General features: G+C 40.8%; 1 protein-coding gene across 2 annotated transcripts in view; it reads left to right on the top strand.

Annotated features, from left to right (window-relative positions):
- The window catches only part of LOC143899067 (SLIT-ROBO Rho GTPase-activating protein 1), a 65980-nt gene that overhangs the window by 7443 nt on the left and 36438 nt on the right, over positions 1-22099 (top strand). The window contains exon 1 of one of the 2 annotated variants that reach the window (XM_077409027.1): positions 15800-18154. The exons of the other annotated variant lie outside the window; for it this stretch is intronic. Coding sequence (XP_077265153.1) covers positions 18079-18154 — 76 coding nt within the window. The 5' untranslated portion in view covers positions 15800-18078. Of the gene's footprint in view, positions 1-15799; positions 18155-22099 lie in introns of those variants that run through there. 2 annotated transcript variants of the gene reach the window in all.

Raw genomic sequence — 22099 nt, 5'->3', positions numbered from 1 at the left:
TTAAGAATTCCTCTATTTAAGATTAAAATATTCTTCTTTCTAGAAGTCTAATTTAAGAATTCCTCTATTTAAGATTAAAATATTCTTCTTTCAATACTAAATATGATTGGCCCTATTTTGATCCTAATAATATTGTATCTAGAAATCTTTTCTGAGAGTGGCGCAGAGTGAATTTATCATAAGTTACTAGAAAACTCCGTTTACGCGGAGGAATTATCGTGAGTAACTACAGAAGTAACGCTCGCGTAAACCTAGTATCGGATTGTCACTTTTAGTACAAGTCTTTTGTTTCATTGCATCTGCGTGCATGAGTGCGTGCGTACGTGCGTGGTTTCAAGTGCGATACCGAGGCGCGTGCGCGTGCGTCTCACGTGTGGGTGTCCACGTGTATGTGAATCGCCGTTGCAGCGTCCTTTTTCGCGCACACTTACGTCTCTCGTTGGGCATACATGCGTGCGTGCGTGCATGCGTGTGTGTTTGTCTGTGCGCATAAGGCGGCGCACGTATATAACGGCCACCGTCTGCCGTAATATCGATCTCGTTAACCAGTCAGTTGTGTGTACGCGCCGCCGGTTATATGCACCTCCCGCACGGTACACAAGGCCCCAGTGCCGTGCCCCGCAAAATACAGTACCCCTTCGCCTCCACGTTGCTGCAGATCGCGTTCGCCACGTTTTTCTCGGTTGAAATGTATTTTTAGTCAGTTGCCGAGAAAACGTAAAAACCTTCTTGTATTTCTCAATCTTTCAGAGTATTTTTATCTGCTTATTTCGAACAATCGCATAACAAAGAGCAGGGGATTTAAAGGAGAGGAGGGTTATTTAAAAATCAGAACCGTGTACGCGGCCTTCACGAATATTACGTTGTATCGGATATAGTGTATTGGATAATACGGATATCGATGTGCACAATAAATGCGGAGCGGTTTTCAGTCTCGCAATAGGAATTATAAAAATTATTTTAAATTGTTAAATTAGCCGGTTCGCCTTGTACATTTCGATAACTGCTGCGATCTGTTGCGGTTCGGTGAGATAAGCTATTTGTTGGTAAATTTTACGTTTTATCGCAGAATTATATTGGCGTTGCAGAAAGATTCGTACCGATCGGTCGGTTTAATGTGCAAAACCATTTCGCGCACGAACGCACCGCGATGCGTGCCAGCGTGCATCACGATGTATTCGCGCAATGCATATATTCGCCGCGCACTTCGATCAGTTCTATCCAGAATTCCACAAACGCGCTTTCACGCTTCTTCCTCGCTTAGCGCCTCGCTGGTATAATGTAAATCGCATAAATTTCTTCGGCGGCGGATAAGGGTGAATAATTCGTGGAATTTAAATGGGAATGTATAATAAATGAGAACTATATTGAAAAATTGCGCCAGAGTATAGTAGAACTAAACGAGCTAGTGCACTTTTTTCAGTAATTCTAATAATTTTAGTACCTATATACATTGTGGAACAAAATTTAATTTTTTTTATCTCGAGCAAAAATCTACCTACGCGAAATAGTGTCGAAGGTGAAATCACTGTTCCAGCGATATTAATTTCGTATATATAACATAACATTAATTGCACCGACAATAAATAAAGTAACCCGTGTTAACACGTGTTAACAATACCACCTCGTATATAGGCCTTTCTTCTCTTTTCTTCTCTTTTCGTAGAACGTGTCCTTCGGACGACGATCTAAAAATAAGAAACGCTTGAAAGAAACGTTTTCTACGGCTCCTCTCCACTTGTTCACCATAAATACGTTAGACGGCCTCATATATATCGACTCCATTCCCGCGGCGATCCCATCGACAACGGAATCGCTTAAACGCGCGCGTACCAAAATATTTTCTCAAGCAAACAAGCGCCGAAGATTGCTATTATTTTAGAGCACGCGCACGTGTGTTTGCGTCGCAGATTATACAGAGTATAATCCCGATGACCTCGCTCTGGATTTTCGCGATTAATCTTGGATAAACTTCGAATTAAGTTTTTCATAATGCGACATGTGTGATTTCGAGACATATATTATCTTCAAATGTGAAAAATTACTTTACTTTTGTTAAGTATTTTGTCAATACACGTCTCACCGCGTGTGTTATTTCGCAAACATTCTGATAAACTATGCGCCGCTCTCTTCTCCACGCAATGGCGATGCGGAGAAGTCGGCGGAAGAAAGTAAGAAAACGCCGACGACGACGACGCGGCGCTTCCTGTGTCCCCGGATATTTTTACAAACGGCAGCAGTCGTTTTCTCGCGAGTCAAAAGGGGCGGTCTTTCGTTCGAACACGTGCATCCCTTATGGCCAGGCGCGTGCATTCAAGTGCATGACGTACCAATAAAGTGGAAACTGCGGCAGTGTGTAATATCGCGTTTTTTTGCAACGACGCACGAGAGAATTGCCTTCTAATGACCACGGGAAATAAACGGAAGGGTTTTTTCCGCTTCTCGGAACTCCGTTTTCGCGCACGAGATTCAGAGGCATTAAGAATTATCTCACACTTTCGCTCCGCACGACTATAATCACGTAAAAATGCATCAACCGTCACTTTCTTCCAGAGCGCGTTACCGCGCCGATTAAAATTGATTTCACGAACAATGATGTTTGATGTTTCCCCGGTTTCCCGCATCATTGCGCGTAAAACAGAATTATTTTCTTATGTGCTTTAATTTGTATAATTATCCTTTGTATTTTTTTAACAGCGTTTAGGAGAAATAAATTTAAAATAATTACAAGCGTAAAATAAAATAGCGCGAGAATAGAAAACGACGACCAATTTCGAAAAGAAATATTAAAATCGTCATTTAATTATTACCTCCGCTTTATGGTACAGATATCGCGACGTTAAAATTCAGGAGTGTGTTTACCGGTCTCATCCGGAGTTGACCTCGCACAGAGAATCCCCGAAAATCATTACTTCTGGCAAGTACGCCATCAACGGCCGGGGTCACCCGTTTGCTCGAGTTCCGCACTTCCGGGATTCGAAAATTTAGGGCGCCTATCGGCCGACTGGCGCCGATTTGGCACACTTTCCCGACCTGTCGCAACGTATTTCGCGAGCCCTAAGCCCGCGGTGCGCACTGTGTGCATGTGCTGTGTGTGTTTCGCGCCCAGCGGACCCTCTGGCCATAAATTCCGATCTCTCGCCCTCCGGAGAAGCGGATCTTCACCCGAATCCTAACCCGCGCAACCCTCGTTATTGCAATTTTTATCCCGTGGCACAACCCCGTACCGTCCTTCGAACGGAAAGTTCTGGCGTACCGCGAATTTTTTACGTCCCTTTTATTTGTGATTTTTTTTCTTTTCCCTTGAACTCCAACGATCTCAATTATCCTGCTCGAGGATTCTAACTCGCGCACTTCGTGATAATCTCGATTCCGCGCGGCATTCTCGGCATAAGTCTAAGAAGAAATGTTTATGTTCCGCGTATTCTTGACGCCACTTTACTCGGAATTTTTCCGGCATTCTTTGGAACGGCATTCTTTGTCCACGCTTCTGGAATCCCTAAATCGGGCAGAAATTTCCGTAATAATTTTAGCACTGTTCGTCTTAACATTCTTCCGGCGTCCTTCCGGCGTCCTCGAACCGTGGCCGTCTTTGTTCCAGCACGAGTTCCACGGGGCGCGGACTGCGTGCGGCTTCGTGACGCAGGCTCGGACGCAGGTATAGCACGTTTCTCCGGCTTTCTTCTCTTTCTCCTCTCTTTCGTCGGTCGGCCAACGACGTGCTGCTGCCGGATGCCACGCCCTATACGTGAAAAAGGCATAAAATCTCGTTACGACGGCCTAGTCAGGCCGAAAGATCATCGTTATCCTATGAGATACGATATATAAAATAAGATTAGAGTCCCGCGGACGCGAAACTCGTCGCTCTCGTGACATATTTGAACATCAGGTGATACGATATATAGCAAGTGTGCGCACATCGGCAATCAATAAATTACGTTAAAATATTAATATCGTATATGACGTATATCTAACAATTGCACCGCTTCTCTCTTTAATTTCCCCCGATGAGTTGAGTTGATACCCAGGTAGCAAACACAAGTCATTTTGACGTCAAATTTTGGTCCTTTACTGACCATTCCTGACGTCACTAACTGGCGGCATAATGACGTTAAAATGACGGTCTAATGTCACAGACAATTGACGTCATCGCGGATACGTTATTTTGACGTCATTTTCTGACGTCCTATTGACGACAAAAATAGGTCCATTACGATATACCGGTTTCTAGAAATGTTTTTTATGAAATTAAAATTTTAAAATGTCTACTTGATAAACGTTTATAAAAAAATGTTCTTTTTCTTTATCTAAGAAAAAAAACTTTTTTGACTGTTTCGTTACAAGCCATGTGCGTATAGCCGCTCTCAAAGCGGTCATCCATCCTAGTACCAGTACCGCGCCCGAGTCGCTTGACTTCGATGATCCAGTCGACAGGGACTTCTCACCCTGATGCTTCTTTATTAACTGTATTTGTCTATAACAGATACATCTTTAAAGTGTTTAAAAATCTTGTAATGATAATCTTCTTGATAGCTATAACACTGCAGGAAATAGTTATCATAAAACTATAATCACACGCAACTACATTCACTTATACCATAAATTCGCCACTTCAATCATAAAGTTGCGAAACAAACATATTGTAGTTAATTTTGTGGTTTTTATTTTATTATTACTTTATTATACAATATTAAGAAGTAAAAATAGTTATATTACAAAAAGACCTTATTTGGACGACTTTAAGACGTCTTTAAAATGACGTCTTATAAACGTCCATTATTAATCGCCGATGTCATAAACCAAAAATGACTAAAAATAGACGTTATAATGACGTTATGGAATAACGTCAGTATAATGTCATTTTTAAAGACATAGTCGCTTTTTGGTCATTTGACGTCATTCGTACAAACATGACTAGTATTTGACGTCAAAATGACTTGTGTTTGCTACCTGGGTAGTGTTCATATTATCGAGAAACAAACCGCTGCTCGACTGCTCGACTGCTCGTTTTCCATCCGACTACAGCGCATTTTACGCCTTATCAAATCGACCGTCTCACAAGTCAGTCCCGGTCAGTCCTGTCAGCTTCTTTCTCGACGCCACTGACGATGGCATAATCGACTAACACAGTATATTCTTTGTAAAGAAGTCCCGTTCGCTATATGGTTGCACGAAAAACGTCTCGAGGCAAGGTCAATTGTGAATAGAAATGCCTTTACAGGGTACCGTAGTGATGCTTCGCCAGATGTTTCGCTAGAAATCATAGCTCGAGAGTATCTTCATATAGAGTATAAGATAAATCCATATATCGCAAAAATTAAATTTTCCTGCGGTCCGAAAAGGTCGCGTTTACGATTCTTCTGTTAAAACGAAATTTCGTCTTTAACGACGAAAGTCGAGCCTGCAATGCTACAGGGACCCTCTGTAGAGTCAGGCTTCATAGACTGACTGTGAGATTTATTCTGAAGTGCTCGTTCTCGCACGCATGGCTCTCATCTCGAGTCTCATCTGCGAGGCACGTACGCGCACATCAAGTTCGAGGTGGCAGCGGAAAAGAAAGGGAGACAAGGGCGAGCTAGATGAAGAAGGGCTGGGGGGAAGACATTTGAATGCGCAAGATAATTATCTCCGCTCTACTCTTTCTCGCACTCGGCGAGAACGATTATGCGCGCGCCGGCTGTCGCAGCTGTCGTCGGTTGCATCGCGTCGTCGCGTCGCCGAGAGTTAGTCGCGTGCTGCGTCTCGAAAACGTCGAATTTTCACCTGCACATTCCTATTACTGTATACGCACTTATATGGGAGCGCGTATCGCATTAATGGAACTGCGAGCCTGTCGCGATTTCGTTCGCTGCTCTCTACTCGCAGTCGCCTCGCACGTTCAGCTGCTCGAGATAACGACTCATTGAATAATTTCGTGCGAGAAATAACGATAAAATGAAACAGCAGGTGGCGGCAGGAGTTGAGATAAATGCAGAACAAAGCGTGATGAATTAATTAATAAAAATCGAATATTGAGATTCTGTTCCTCGTAAGAGAATCATTATACGTTGAAAATATAAAAGTTTCAATAATCCGCATGATGTCAAGGTTTCATTACGCCGATAACAGAGGCTTTTATTTAAAAAATAATTTTCTTTTCTCAAAGATTTTATACACCGGCTGTTTTAACTTGATTTAATTCTGCGATTACAACACGGCAGTCTGAAGCGCTTATTTTTAAATCGGCATCTTAATCGCTGATTTAAAAAAAAAATAGAGATTATAAAGACTGTTTATGAGATGGTTCGAACGAGCCATTTTTACCCGTGCGAGCGAATTACCGGCTCGCGCGAGTAGCCCGGCAACTCGTTATGAAAATCATATTAGTGGCGATCGACATTTTACGACGCAATGAATATCCCACGGCGATATTAGTTCTGATTTTTGCGCAACGCAATTTTCGAGTCACTGCGCTTCTGTTAAAAATATCCGCAGCTGCATCGCTATCATTGTTATCGCAAGCATAAAAGCGTTCAACATATATCGTCGAGAAATCTCCCCCGAGAAATCTTGAGCTGCGTAGCGAATAAAGACAAAAAAAAATACACATAGAGCGGTTGTAATCAATCTCTTTTTCGGTATAATCTTGTCAAATTTCGATCATTTTCCCATTCGGTTTTATCGCAAAGTTATTACATGGTTAATTATGCCCTTATTAATTATGTCACTGTTATAAAATTCCGATATTATATTTTATTAATGTCTTATTAAGAGGTTAGAGATGAGCTTTTCGTAGCGCGCGATGATTTCGATGATAGAATATAAATATTTTTCATGAGATATATATTATAAATAATTTTCCTGATTCAATTTTAAATTAAATTTTTACTAAAGTCAGTTGAGATTATTTGCGTACAGAGGATTGTTTATTTATTTCCATCGGTGAGATTTTATTCGTCAGAACTCAAGCAATTTCCGGCTTTTAATTTCCTTTTAAAGTATTTCCTTTTCTAATTATTATCAAGTTATATTAATCGTTGAGAAGTTCGATGCTATAATATTTTTCCTGTTAACGACATTTTATATAGCATAACGTACATAAGCATTTGAATGCACAGACACAAGGAAGATATAGGAATATAAAAGCTTCGTGCTTCTGGGTTTCGATCGCTGATGCCACTTCGAACGGTGGAAGCGAACAATAGAAACGCGGAAGCGAAAAGATGGGGGCGAGAGAATTGCTTTTTCGAAGCTTTATCGAAAATGAAAGTTTCTCGTCTATTCCGTTTTTCTGTCAATGTAAAAATGATTAATATTCTCCTGCTCAACTTGTTCGAAACCGTTGCAAGAAAAACTTGTACTTGAAAGAAATATTTAAAAGCAGGCAGCTGATGATAGAAACTTCCTTGAAGTTGAAAATGAAAGTTTTGGCGTTTATTTTATTCTTACATAAATGCAAAAAATTTCTACTTATCAATTTTCTACTTATAATTTTGACGTTTGCAAAAGAAAATGTTAAAAAAAAATTTACTGTGATTCTCTATGTACAGAATATTCCAACAGGATCGTCGTGTTGAAATGAGTCTAGTCTATCTTCTAGCACCGTTAGCTATATCTCGATATTATAATAAAAGATATTGGCATATTTTTCGCGACGGCGGAATTCGCGGTGTATTCGTAGAAACGAGAGAATTGCCGAGTCCTCACGTTTAGGCGGAGAGAATATAGCGCACGCTCGGAACGTGGAGTGCACTTTCTTTCCACGAAACGATATTTGTTTCCTCGATTGTAGCACGGAAGACGCGGAGTCGATTGTGCCGCGAAACGTAAATGACACCCGACGCTTGTCCAGGCCGCTTACTTCGCATATTTTAGTTTAACGATGCGGCTGTACCGCGCATCGTTATACATCGCGTGCTGAATTAAAACGCAATTATGCAAAGAGCTACGAACTGCCAATACTTTTCTTTCCAGATTTCTAAATATCCGTAAAATTGTAATGAAGTAATCCGCAATCAGAATCCATAATACGTACAAATAGGTAATATATACTGTTTTAAGAATACATCACAACAATATACATTATATAACTTTATTCAAACTTTAATAATCCTACATTTACATTTTTAATTCACAAATTTTTATGAAAAATTATTTTAGTTTTGCTAGGTATATAATAGTTGAATGATATAATAGTTTTAGTAACTTACCTCATCACACATCCTGCATTGTTTATATCTTTAATACAGAGAAACATTTATGTGTATACTAATTATCTCTGAAAAAAATGCGTGCAAAAATAATTTACAATTCTTTAATAAGTGTATATATTTGTACACCGTATTCGCTATATTTCCAGATAAAGATCATTTCTAATAAGAAACGTCCCCTTTCAATAACAGTGATATAAATGAATATTTCCCTGCTGCGGTAAGCATTACAGCTTGTGTTAAACTCTCAAGTGTGTCGTGCTCGACTGTGTTAATAGAAAATAACGTGATGCACCCCGGGGCGACCAAGTTCGGTCGTTTGTTTTAATCCGATTCGAGGGGCACAATAAAAAGTCAGGCTTGCGCGTATAAGGGGAGCTGCGCCACGCCGCGTCGCGTCGGGACGATACGCTCGCATCTGTGTATCATCGTCAAATTAAATGACTCGTACCATACCATCTTATTGGGTCGTAAATTCCGATCTAGACTCACGCATCAAGCTGTAATATAATCGACGGAACCGCTCGTTGATTGTGATAAATTGCCATCGAAACGAGATCCAAATGTGGCTCGGAATCGCGTATCAAGGGATGATACACCGAGATACAAATAGGGATAGTGTGCCCGAAAAAATATTATAGGAGATATAAGAATATAAGGCAAGAGGATCATTCCAAAAGAGAGTTTCAAGCTATAATACTGAAATATGTATACCTATCTTTAAAATTTTCTGTCAAAAATACCGCAATTTCGGAGTATCTAGTATTGTTATCTACGATTTATTTTTAACACTATTGAACAACCAGCTTTGAACGTATATATATATATATATATATATATAATTTTATCACATATATATATCCATTATTTTAACAGATTTTGATGTATTTAGGTATACAGAAATTCAAAATTAAAGTAGTGATGGAAAATAAACTGGCATATATAATCGTTTTTTTTATCCCGATCGAAGTCAACATATACATTCCGGCAAAAACACTAATAATTTCTGCAGTTTAAAATAAGAAATTTGATGATGAAATAATATCCATTATTTTGACGGGTTTGATTGTTCTAGTGTTAAAATAGTGTAAATCTAATTTTGAAATGCAGAGTGCATTTTAAACCAGATATGGTGCGCGCAATTTATCACTTATTTTTTAAAAAACTGTTAAGCATTTTGTTTTGAGAATCAGTACAAAATTACCTTTTTCAAAAAAGGTAAAAAAAGGGCGCCAAGTACACGCGTGGTTGTTACCTCGAAAAAAACCCAAGTGGTAGTATCATTAATTTTATTCAAAAATAAATAAAATTTATTCTAACCTAGGTGGTAGTAGCTTTATTAATTTTTAAACAAAATTATTAAATTATAAAATAAAAATATTTAATTAAAATAAAATAAATAAATTTTTTTTGTAAAAAACTTGGCGCTGCTTTTTTAAGGTTCTAAAAAAGCAGCGCCAAGTTTTTTACAAGAAAAATTTATTTATTTTATTTTAATTAAATATTTTTATTTTATAATTTAATAATTTTGTTTAAAAATTAATAAAGCTACTACCACCTAGGTTAGAATAAATTTTATTTATTCTTGAATAAAATTAATGATACTACCACTTGGGTTTTTTTCGAGGTAACAACCACGCGTGTACTTGGCGCCCTTTTTTTACCTTTTTTGAAAAAGGTAATTTTGTACTGATATCATGCGTTTTGTAGTGTTACGCATCCTCTTCTAAAAAGGGCATGTCATCTATACGATCTATCGAATCTGTCGAAATATTGTTGTCGCTTTTCCGCTTTTCTCGTCCTGCTGCCGATCATCCTATAAATACTAAATAAATTATATACATATGTATAATATAAATATAAATAATTTTAATTACACACACACACACACACACACTACGTTTACGCGAACGTTACTTCTGTAGTAACTTACGATAATTCCTTCGCGTAAACGGGATTTTGTAGTAACTTACGATAATTTACTCCGCGTAAACGAGTGAATTATCGTAAGTTACTACAGAAGTAACACTCGCGTAAACGTAGTACACACACACACACACTATCTGTCACGTATACTATGTTTACGCGAGCGTTTTACTTCCGTAGTAACTTATACGATAATTCCTCCACGTAAATGGAGATTCTGTAGCAACTTATGATAATTCATCCCGCGTAAACGAGTAATGCCGGGATTACGATGAATTTAACGTAACGGGACGCGACGGACGCGAAGTAACGTAACGTGAACTTAAGAAATTACGATCGCCGTAACGTGAAGCAGCGTGCATTTCAGAAATGATTTGACAGCTTGGTATGAATAGAAGGTTAAGATTAAGGTTATCTTTAAATTACGGCGATCGTAATTTCTTAAGTTCACGTTACGTTACTTCGCGTCCGTCGCGTCCCGTTACGTTAAATTCATCGTAATCCCGGCATAAATTATCGTAAGTTACTACAGAAGTAACGCTCGCGTAAACATACAGTTTGACAACTTTTACAAGGCAGCATATACGTACGTGTTTGTACGATTTTGTAGATACACCTTCCTTCTTAAAGATCTCTCGGCATCAGCTCTTTACGGTCAATACTTATATATATTTCACTATCTGTCACGACGCGGCAACGGTCACGACTATCACACACTTACACTTATCCTTTTCTAGGTTGTAAAAAACTGTCACGCACTGCGACAGTGCACGAGTGCACTCTCGTGTCAAAAATGGGAAAGTGACACACAAGCCGCCATTTTTGTCCGACGTGGACGTTTCTTAAAAAAAAATTTTCCACATTTGGTCTTTGCATTGCAATATCTTCGCTCGTAGGGCACGTAACGAAAAAAAAAGACTCTTATTTATAAATCAAACCCCAAGCTATCGATCGAACCTACTTAGAAGTTGATCCGTTCACTCGTTATTGAGATCTCAAAATCTCGGATACTCGCAACTCATGCGTTCGCGTAAAAGAGTCACGGTGCGTCTCGCTTCGCGCGTACTTGGCGCGAGACACTACCGTGTCTCTTGATAACAAGCATTTTATTTAACTATATGCATACATACGAACGAATGTACGTATATATATTTCGAGTTATTTCAGGATAAAAGTCCGGAATTGAAAGGTGTGCGCCACAATCGTTGGACATAATCGTAGACTTAGATCGCGAGAGATCGCGGAATCGGAGAATGCGCGAACTTAATGACGTCTGGCTCCGAAAACGAACGGTTTTTCAGACTTTCGTGTCCGCCCTCGGGCTTTCGCGCGCGACTGGCTATTCCCTGAGATCTATAATGAGAGGAGATAAGCCGTTCTCATTGCAACGATACCGCTCCGACAACTTGTACAAACTAAAGCAATTACATCGACAGGAAAGTTTCGCCTCGTAGTCTAAGCACTTTGACTAAGTGAATCTCGCAAAAGGTCGTCAATATTAACGCCGGTCCTAACTTTTTTCATCCGCCATATTGACTGCACAGATGCAGACCACCAACAAATTTATCGTTGCAATAAATTTCCGTTGTCATTTAAAAAATCCATCTTGCTTTTAAAATCTCATTATTCATAATCGATAGATTTATGGAATTGTAAATTATTTTTACACGCATTTTTTTTTCAGAGATAATTAGTACACATAAATGTTTCTCTGTATCTAAAAGTTTTTCTATTTTTTTAAATGTTATGTTTTATATATATTTACCAGATATAAAACTAGAGAATATAAATTTTAAATGATTTATAGCAAAACTGCGACAATTATTGATTAATTATTGGCGGTTGTGATATATTTTGAAAAGCGTCGAGAACTTGACTAGTCATGGATGAAGCTTTGTCATTCGATATTCCCGGGAAGAGGTCGAGAGATGACGTTTAGTCACGTGAATGCGGGTGGTCAGTAGGGCCGACTGGAATAGTGCTGGAATAGTGAAGAACATACTCCGGTGAAGAGAGTTACATGCCGCTTCCGTTTCTGGGCGTACGTCGTGGGCGCGTGCACGAAAACTAAAATCAGTCCGGAAATCTGCGCCGGAAATAGCCGGTTGGCGCCGCACGATATCTCTCACGTGGGGTATTATAGGCCGCGACGCGGGCAACAAAGGCTGGCAAGGAGAAGTTTACAGCCGCGAGAACGACGTCTATTGAATCCCAAACGTTTGCGCTCTAATGGAGATTTAATCATGCCCCCGAAATAACATCTCGCGCAATCGACATCACGAACATCGCCGCAATTTTAGATCATTGTTCAGTCTTATCTCGCGTTCGCGTTCAAGGTTGCCGAGGTTGGAATAATATCGCGCTAGAAGATACATTGACGCGTAACATATCGGGTAGCATGGAAGGATATTGACTGGAAATAAGGGTAAACCTGCCAAGACAATTCTAATATAACCGTTCATACATACGTTATTATAACAATTTGTTTTGAATATCGTAAGCTCGTCTAGCTTATTTATCCTTAAATTTTTCTAAAAGATGAGTCAATCTTCATTTTTCTTTAAATATGCCACAAAAGATATATAAAACTTTATTTCAAGTAATTAATGTTATACGCTCTAACGATAGATTATAGATATGAATCGTACGCGTAATAACCACAATATAAATGCAATTTGTGTCGGCAGCTTGATAACTTAAAAAGAGTTCGGGATTTGCTTAGGTCCCTTTGCTTCGACGCAATTAAAAGGGTCAAAGTCGAGAGAGTCTGGTGCTGGTGGATATCGGAGGAGCATGAAGAGTGCGTTCGGTATTAAAGCACGCTTGGTAAGACAACCCTGAGTGTTGTTAGAGTGGCCGATGAAAGGCCTCGACACTTGTTGACCAAGCCGAAGGGTTAGCCAGGTCTTATATTGATGTGACGCAAAGAGCATGGGCGATTAGATCCGCAACTTCATAAGTGAACAGATAAGAATGGAACAATTAAACAATCTATGCTATTTATACGCGAGTTCTTGAAAAAAATCATGCATTTTTATTCGCTACTAATATACAAAAGTTTTCGATCTTGAACCTAGAAAATACAACGAGTATTTTAGCGGATAATTTTAGGAAAATTTTCAATCTGTGTATAATTAAAATAATTATAATAATATATAATTACATAATAACTATAATAGCATGCGATCAAAATAATTATTAATATATAGTAGTTGCTTTATTATATGTATTTAATTTAATTATGATGGTTTTTTAAATTGTGGGTTAAAACGCAGAAGAGTAGAATCCGCTAAATTAAAGTCCGCTCAGAATTTAAAGATTCAAGGTTCTTCTGTGCGCAGCAAAGAGGCAGAAAAAAAATCAGTAATAACAATCCTGATGACAGTTTTTAATTTTTCGCGAAAATTTTCACACGCAGTCTTCATTCATTCGAGTCTCGGTTACGGTGGATGCATCGCATCACCACGTTACCAGCGAATCGCGTTACGCGTGCAATGCACACAAAAACCGGCAGTAGCGGCAGCGGCGGCGGCGTCGATGCAACGCGGACACGCGCACTCCGCTCTTTCACAGACCAGAGAGTCACAGTCACGGTCACGCTTCGAGGGTTGGACACTCGATATAGGGCGGGCACGGTGGGAGCGCAACGTTCGGCGAGTCTGAATGAAAGAGGAAGAAGGAGAGAGAATGGGCAAGAGGGAGTGTGGGAGAAAGAGAGAGAGAGAGAGAGAGAGAGAGAGAGAGAGAGAGAGAGAGAGAGGGAGGGAAGCGCGAGGTCGTGGAGTAGCACCCATTGATCCCATACCCTATCTGCTTCTCCATCGCTGTCTCTGTTCTTCGTTATCTCCCTCGCGATCTCTTTTCTCTCTGTAATTTCAGCACTGTTCGCGCAGATACTTACATACTCGATTATTACATGTATATTATTTGCTGTTACGCATCTGTCAACGAACAACGATTTACTTTTATTTTTTATTCATTCTTTATTTAAATAAAGATTATTTATTAAATTATTTATTAGATCTTAATCTCGATTTTATGTGCTTTAGAAGTAAAAAGTCTTGTTTTAGGAATTTAAATAACTCATTGTTCTCTATATAATCTATTTTTATCATGATCGACATCATAATTCTTACTCGTGTCGCGTGTCTGTGCTTTTATTTGCTCAATCACAGCTTTAAATAGCCAGACTACTTTTCGAATCGTTACCCTACTTTTTTTCAGTATTATAGATTTAGTTTCCGGAGTCATTTGTTCTTATCATTATTGCCTGTATTGTTGTGCCCCAGCTAAATTACTTCCTTTCACTCGATCGCTATTTATTCCTGGAGCGTGCCTCTCGGAGCACATAATAAACTTCTACTCCATTCTATTCTCTCTCTCTCTCTCTCTCTCTCTCTCTCTCTCTCTCTCTCTCTCTCTCTCTCTCTCTTACGTGCCGGTATTGTTCCTTTTCTGCTGCTTCGGTGCGTATAGATGACGAACAATCGGGGAGAGTCCATTCCATCGTGCACCTGGACACCGACGCGACGCCGAGTTTCTCTGAGTCTCGTTTCCTCATTTGACATTTTTTCCGCCCAAAAACCAGCGGGATCCCTCGCGCCTCCAAGTGGAACATAGAAAGTGCTGGTCAGAGCCCGTCGACGCTGAAAAGCGCGAATCGCAAACGATTTCTCCGCAACCGGCACGGCGGCACCTCGCCAGCACGTTGATAATATAGCTCGAAGGAGCAATTAGCACCGCCGAAAGGATCGGTCGAGAAATTCTTGCCAGAGGAAGAGAGAGAGAGAGAGAGAGAGAGAGAGAGAGAGAGAGAGAGAGAGAGAGAGAGAGAGAAAGACGGTATAAAAACTTACGCGTCTAGACTTAATAAAGTATTATAGGTCGCGTATTATGCGAAAGTTGCGATCTTATAAGCAAGAATTATCATCGTAGATTACTCCAAGTTTCACGAAGAGCAAAGTTTATCGGATTATTGCGTTCACGAGGATTTAATGATGAGCCGTACTAGCACGATAATATATCCGCCAAAAATGTATGGCAACAGACTTTTGTCGCCACTGGTATTCAGTGCAATTAAGGTACACAACAAATGCGATATATCTTATCTGCTTTATCGCACGACTCGGCAAATATTTATCGCGCCAAGAGAAGCCCGAGTAAGTATCGGGTGGGGAGTCATACTATTTAGCCTCTGCGTGTCATTTTGCGTTGCGACTGGCTAGGCGAAAGATTCGTCCGAGGGAATCGCGGAAAGTTGCCAAAACTTTTCATCACGCACGGAGATCCAATGGATATCGCTAATCGCAAGATGAAAAATCAAGTTTTTAACGTACGGTCGCGGGTGAAGTTAAATTTTAAGTTGTAGCAAAATTAAAAATGAAGTGAGGCGAGTGCAAACGATTGATTGTTGAACAAGGTGACCAGGACATTCCTCTCGCAGTATTCGTGCAGCGTTCGCGGTGCAGAATCTCGAGGAAAAAGAGGTGAGGGAGGAGGATCCTCCGGCACGCGGAGGGTGAGCGAGCGAGAGAATCGCGACGGAGGAACCGGTGCGCCGTACCGGTGATGTGTACGGGAGTCGGGGGGGGGGGGTAAGAGGGGAGAACGGACGAGCGAGTAGCGTGCGCGGGAGGGTGGAGGAGAGCCCGCGACGACTAGCAGAACGGAGTGGAGTGGCGAACGAGAGGGCGAGGAAGAGAGAACGCCGAACGGTCGAGCGAACGTGCGAGCGAGCGAGCTAACGCGCGCGCGGGGACCAGAAAGGAGGGCGGAAGAAGGGGGAGAGACCCGTACTCGCGCGCTCGAGAGACCGAGAGGGAAAATCCGGTTGCCTGGCGACGAGCCATCTAGTTCGATCCCAGCCAGCCACCCGACCAGCCACCCTCCTCCGGTCTCTCCTCGTCATCGTCGTCGTGGTCGTCGTGGTCGTGGTCGTCGTCGTCGCAGGAGCGACGACACCGCTGTGCCGAGGGGAACGGTGCTCCGCTTCGCTCCGTTCCGCTCCACTCCATTTCGTTCCGTTCTGTTCTGTCACCGGTCCCGGTTTTCTTCCCGAGAGCCGAGAGATCGGCAGCGAAAGAGAGAGTGTGAGAGAAAGAGAGAAGTGAGGCTGCCTTTCTTTCTCTCTGTCTCTCTTTGGGATCGTTTTCTCGCCGTTGGTCGCGTGGGGATGCGTCCGGTATCGAGATCGCGGATATCATTGTCAGCGCCTCCGTTTCCGAGCCGCAACGAGCTTCGGATCAGTCGGGAAAACGCTGTCCTGATCGCGGCTCTCTCTCCGCGTTGCGAGGCGTCGTGTGTAAAGGGCGATTCGATATCTTGGGCACGGTGGTCGTGGCACGTCGTTGTCGGTGTGTGAACTTCCGACGCGCGGGAACATTTCCGAAGGACGTTTTGCGCTGAGAGTTATCCAACTGATCTCTTCCGCGGCGCGAGTGTGTGTTTCATCGGTGCTCGCCTGTCACCTCGACGTGACAGCGTGGGAAATTGCGAGTGCGAGTATTTACGCCCTCGCTCTTTCTCTTTCTCCTTTCCCTTCGGCGGCGGCGCGAGGGAAAGAAAGAGGGACCGTGGCAAGTGCGTTTCCCAAGGACGTCGTCCCAGCGCATCTCGCTGGGCTGCGCGCTCACAGGTGATGTCCTTCGCCTGCCACTAACAAAGCGAGAGGAACTGCGCCCGGCGTCGTTTTCGCCACAACGAAATTATATTAACAGCAATGTTCTCGCGAAGAGAAGAATAGACAGGAACCGCGGTGCGTTCCCCGTTCACGAATGACTTCTCGAGAGGAGAAGGCAAAAAGAAATTAGTTTCATACGCACAAATAATATTTATTTACTCGAAATATAAAACGTATTAAATAAATGTTGTGTAAAAAATTAAGACAAATATAAATGTCCATCACTAGCAACATTTTAACGCCGAATTCGGAATATTGCGTCAAATTGCAACTAGATGTGCCACTGCGTCGCTAATTAATTGAACCACGTAAGTTGAGAAGTGCTGCAGCTATAAAAGAAAAGAAATAAGATATTCATTAAGAACGAGATAAGATTGATAATTATTAAGATAATTACCAAGAATCAGAATCCTCTTCTAATTCATTATAAAAATACAAGTCAAAGGGAGGCTATTTCGTAAAAGAGAATAAGAGAAGGTGATGAAATCATTGATTGATAGGATTACAATACGTACAGAAAAAATTAAGAAAACGCGACGAGGAAAGAAAGGAGAGCAAAGTATATCGATGATAGGAAGAATTTATGAGGGCAATTTCTTTCGGCGAGATCGTCAACCCGATTGAAGTGCACGAGGGGCAATAAGAAGTGGAGACGAGGAAGATGAGCCTAAACCGTCGTAGTTCGCGGAATCTCGCAGGCAGGATCGTCCTGGGGACGACGGCGGCCGCGGTGGCCTTCGATGGAACGCCGTACGGTTCAACGACTTAGAGTTGCGTCCATAGAGCTACGACTTGTACGTAACGTTCGCGCTAACTGACTGCCCCTTTCCGGACCGTGACGTAATACGCGACGTAGCAATAAGATCGCTAACTATCGGAGATCGATGACAACGTAAAAGCTGATTGAACAACGAAGAAAATTCTCGTTCTTTTTTTCCTTGACATGTAAATCTGAAAATAAATCGAACTAGAGAATAGTTTCTCCCATAAGAAATCGAATTCAATCCGTCGAATGATATGGCAACGTCTTACATTGGAATCCACGACAGAGTGACAACCGTACATTGAGATCTACATTATTTGAGATTAAAATGCGAGACTCCTCTTTGACTCGCCGCGCAATTGTGATCGCGACTCACGATAGAGATCTCGCTGATACGTAATTTAGATTAAGTGCGCTTCGTCGTGATAAGAAGAAACTGTCTTGTTTCGGAAGGGCGCCGCATTCTGGAAAATCCTCGGATCTCTTTCTCACAGACAGAAATCTACGAAATTCACGGCATCATGTTCCAGTGCATTATACAGCAGAGGAACGGCTGGATCCATCCCTACACTCCCGATACCAAGGACGTCTTCCCAGGTACCGTCAAACGAAAACTTTGATATAAATAAGTCTAATAGATCATCGTGCGTGCATTCAACTCTAAAGGTGATACGAAATACAAACAGAGCTATACGATATAAGTCTAAAAAAGAAGATATCGGTTATTGGAAATTAATCAAAATTTTGATGAGACAATTTTTATAGCAAGATATTTAATACTTGAATATAATGATATATTAACATAAAATAAATATAGGTATTATGTGCGAAATATTACGTATTTACATTTTCTTACGTATCTACGATACATTATTCGAGTATCTTTTATTAAACCATGATACTCTTCTCAAGGTTCTTCAATTACTTAATCTAAACTTTCTTTTTATATCTGGGATCATAGAAAACAAATTATATCTTACAAAAAGGAATTTTGTTCCGCTAGAAATTAAACTTTTTTCATTGAAAGTCTTTTTACAAAGAATTATTAAAACGTTAGAGCAATACATATAAATTTTGTTATGCATATAAATTCAAGGAATTGTGATTAATATTTTTAACTGAAGGCTTATTTATGAGGTGATGGCTTTTATATGTGCTGCGTGATGTCATATACAATATGGGAGATCTACGAGGATACTCAACACCCATATCGCAGGATGGCGGTGCGGGCGTTCGTTATAGCTGTATAGAATTTCTGATGGAAGAGGAGTACGCGCGCGAGGGAGCGTATGACGCATGGAAAAACGCTGGAAGTTAGAAGATAACCCGCACTGATAACACCGTAGTCGTAGTAGCGAGCGAAACGAGCGGGGAAAAAAGGATAATATAGTCGAGTGTAGGGAAGCCGATAGTTAATTTCGCCTATAATTGCCGGTTAACGAACGCTACCGGACGCATTTTTGCCGTTGGTGAGCTACGAAAGTTCAAACAGAGAGGGATGTAATGACTACACTCAATGCAAACTAAAGTACAGACGGACTACGAGAGTCTCTCGATAAGGCGCTTTGAAGCTTTCCGTTTCGCGTTCAATTAACGTCCCATTGCTTTCTCAGCGCCGGTGATATTTTAGTATACATTCAAATCCGTTAATTAGATATAAATTATGCACAAAGAAACAATATTAAAATGCTGCTGTCTCAAGGCGGAGAGTTCCAAAAGCATGACGTTAAGAATAGAATTATTTATCTTGAATTTTCCATATCACAAAAGCAAGGTTCTTAATATTATACAGGATTGTCCACCGATATCGTATTTAATTTTAACGATCGATTTTATAATAAATTTTGAGTCGGCTTTTTCTTAACAAAAATTGTACAATGTATGTATATATTTAGCTTGAGAACTTTAGTTTCTGGATTATCTTTTCAGGTAATATATATGCATGTTAAGGAATTAGATAAAAGTCGTATCGGAAAAACAAATTGCTGATGTCTTTTTTACGCTTTGAAAATGTTAACACATGCTAAAAAAGGCAGACTCGCGTGTTCGCGTTTGCCTCGTGTTCAGCTACTCTGTATTGTTTACTATTCCTTTTACTATTTATGCTGCAATGTTCTTTAACCACGCACGCATATGGTATACAAAAGAGACGCGGAACATTTCGGTCGATAAACGTGCGTGCACAACGAAACTCGACGCCAGAGCAGGAAGCCGTTAAATTGACACGTCGACGAGGAGGAGGGAGGAAGTACGTGCGTCGGTGCGTGCGTGTTGCGTCGCGTTTCCTCCATAGTTATGTATGCGTGTGCAACGATGCGACACATATATTACGAATACATGCGCTTGTATAAAGGGTTGCACTGGGGCGCACCTCTGAATCTTTATTAGAAAAGGCCGAAGAAATACAAAAATTAACGCGATACTTTATTAATCACAGAATCCACCACGAGTTTTTAATACAAATTTATAAACAAGGCTCTTTCTTAAACGGATTTCGAAAACATTTTATTTTGAACAAAAAAATCAATGCCGTCTTAATTCTTTGTAATTCATTGTATCAAAGATACAATGCCTTGCGGCAATCTTTCGCATTGTCGTTCAAATATTCGAATCAGTGTACGATTATAACGAGCACTATATTTTTGGAATCTCCATAAATTCCACCGAATAATAAAAATTCTTTGATTCGTATTAGACTCGTTTAAAATGAAATTAAATAAAATTGAGATCAAAATACTCTTGATTCACATTCATTTGAGAGAAATAATTTGAATCGCATGAAAGCGATTTAAGAAAGAGTTCGAGCAATTTGCTGCGAAAAAACTGTAGTGCCCAAGTTTGTTGTGCGTGCATTACTGTAACACGCTGCTCCGGTGCGTCCGACGACGACATCGATGTTTGCTATCGGATAAATCGTCGGTGTGTCGGCCCGCGTGTATGTACCTGTCCGCACGATATAAATAGACCGACGCGAATGCGTCGTCGTGGTGACGCAACGTGAAAATTCGCTCGTCTAACTTCGCTGTCGAGCTCCTTCTCATTTGATATCATATTCATCTCGTTTTCGGTACGCGAGACGCGCTGAATAAAAACAACGTGATATCTGCGAGTGTATGCGTCTGGAAATAATATTTTGCGATGTTTGCAACTATTTTCAAACGCCGCTTTCGCCACTTTTATATACAAGAATTTCATCTCGTGAAATCAAACAACGAATTTACATTAATATAATTAATTAATTAATTGAAGTACTTCCATTATATTATTATACAAATTTAATTAATTAATTAAAGTTTTATAGTGATATATAAAGAGAGTAAGATAGAAGTCACGAATTTGAGAAAAAAATGCAAGGAAAAATTTTCTTATTTTTTATTTATTGCGCGCAATGTGTATCTAGGTTACACGCTGTTTTTGTGTATAAACTTCAAGTTGAGTAAATGAGAACCCCCATACGTGCGGTTTCGAGGCGCAGCGCTGCGAATAAACCGCATTGGCGTATCGGCTGAATGCAAATGCATATATAAATCGTTCCAGTCCGTCGCGGAAGTTCGAAACCGAAAGAAAGATTATATCGAAGCTTTCAAGTAAGAAGCTTTCGCAACCATATTAAGTGATATAATGAAACATATAGTAGTTCGAGAACTTGCTCCCTTGTGGTATCCCTTTTTTATTGCGCGTGATAAAAGCGACAATAAATGCGGACGGATCGGACGGTAAGAGTCTCTCGAATGTGCATGCGTGTGTATTAATCTCCAAAAACCCCCTTTTTTTTTTGGGGGAAAATAGGGGGAAAAAAAAAAGGGGGGCCCCCCCTTTTTTTTTCCCAAAAAACTTTTAAAGGTTGGGGGGGGGGCCCCCCAAATTCCGGTTTTTTGGGGGGGGGAAAATTTTTTAAATTTTTGGGTTTTTCCCCCCCGGGGGGAAAAACCGCGCCCCAAAAAAACCCCCCAAACCCCCCCCGGGTTGGGGGGGGAAAAAAAAATTTTTTGGGGTTGGTTTTTTTTTCCCCCCCTTTTTAAAAAAAATTTTTTTTTCCGGGGGGGGGGGTTTTTTTTTTTTTTTTCCCCCCCCCCTTTTTTGGGGGAAAAAATTTTAAACGGCCCCGGGGGGTTTTAAAAAAAAAAAACCCTTGGGGGGGTTTTTTTTTTTTTTTTTTTTTTTGGTTTTCCGGTGGGGGGGGGTTTTTCGGGGGGTGAAAAAATTTTTTTTTTTTTTTTTTTTGGGGGGCCCCAAAAAATTTTTTTTTTTTTTAAAAAAAAAGGGGGGGGGGTTGGAAAAAACCCCTTTTTTTGGGTTTTTAAAGGGGGGGGGGGGGGCCCCCCTTGGGGGGGTTAAACCCCCCGGGTAAAGGGAAAAAAAAAATTTAAAAAGGCCCGGGGGAAAAAGGGGCCCCGGGGGCCCCGGGGGGGTTTTTCCCCCCCAATTCAAAAAAAATTTTAAAAAAGGGCCCCCGGCCCCCCCCATTTAAAAAAAACCCGGGGGGGAAATTTCCCCGGGGGGCCCTTTTTTGGGGGTTTAAAAGGGGGGGGGAAAAAAAGG

This window comes from Temnothorax americanus, unplaced genomic scaffold (assembly GCF_048541705.1).
Source record: "Temnothorax americanus isolate GAGA-0224 unplaced genomic scaffold, ASM4854170v1 Scaffold25, whole genome shotgun sequence".
NCBI classification, from domain to species: Eukaryota; Metazoa; Arthropoda; class Insecta; order Hymenoptera; family Formicidae; genus Temnothorax; species Temnothorax americanus.
The sequence above is the reverse complement of the archived record's forward strand: the minus strand, read 5'-3'. Positions and strand labels throughout refer to the sequence as shown.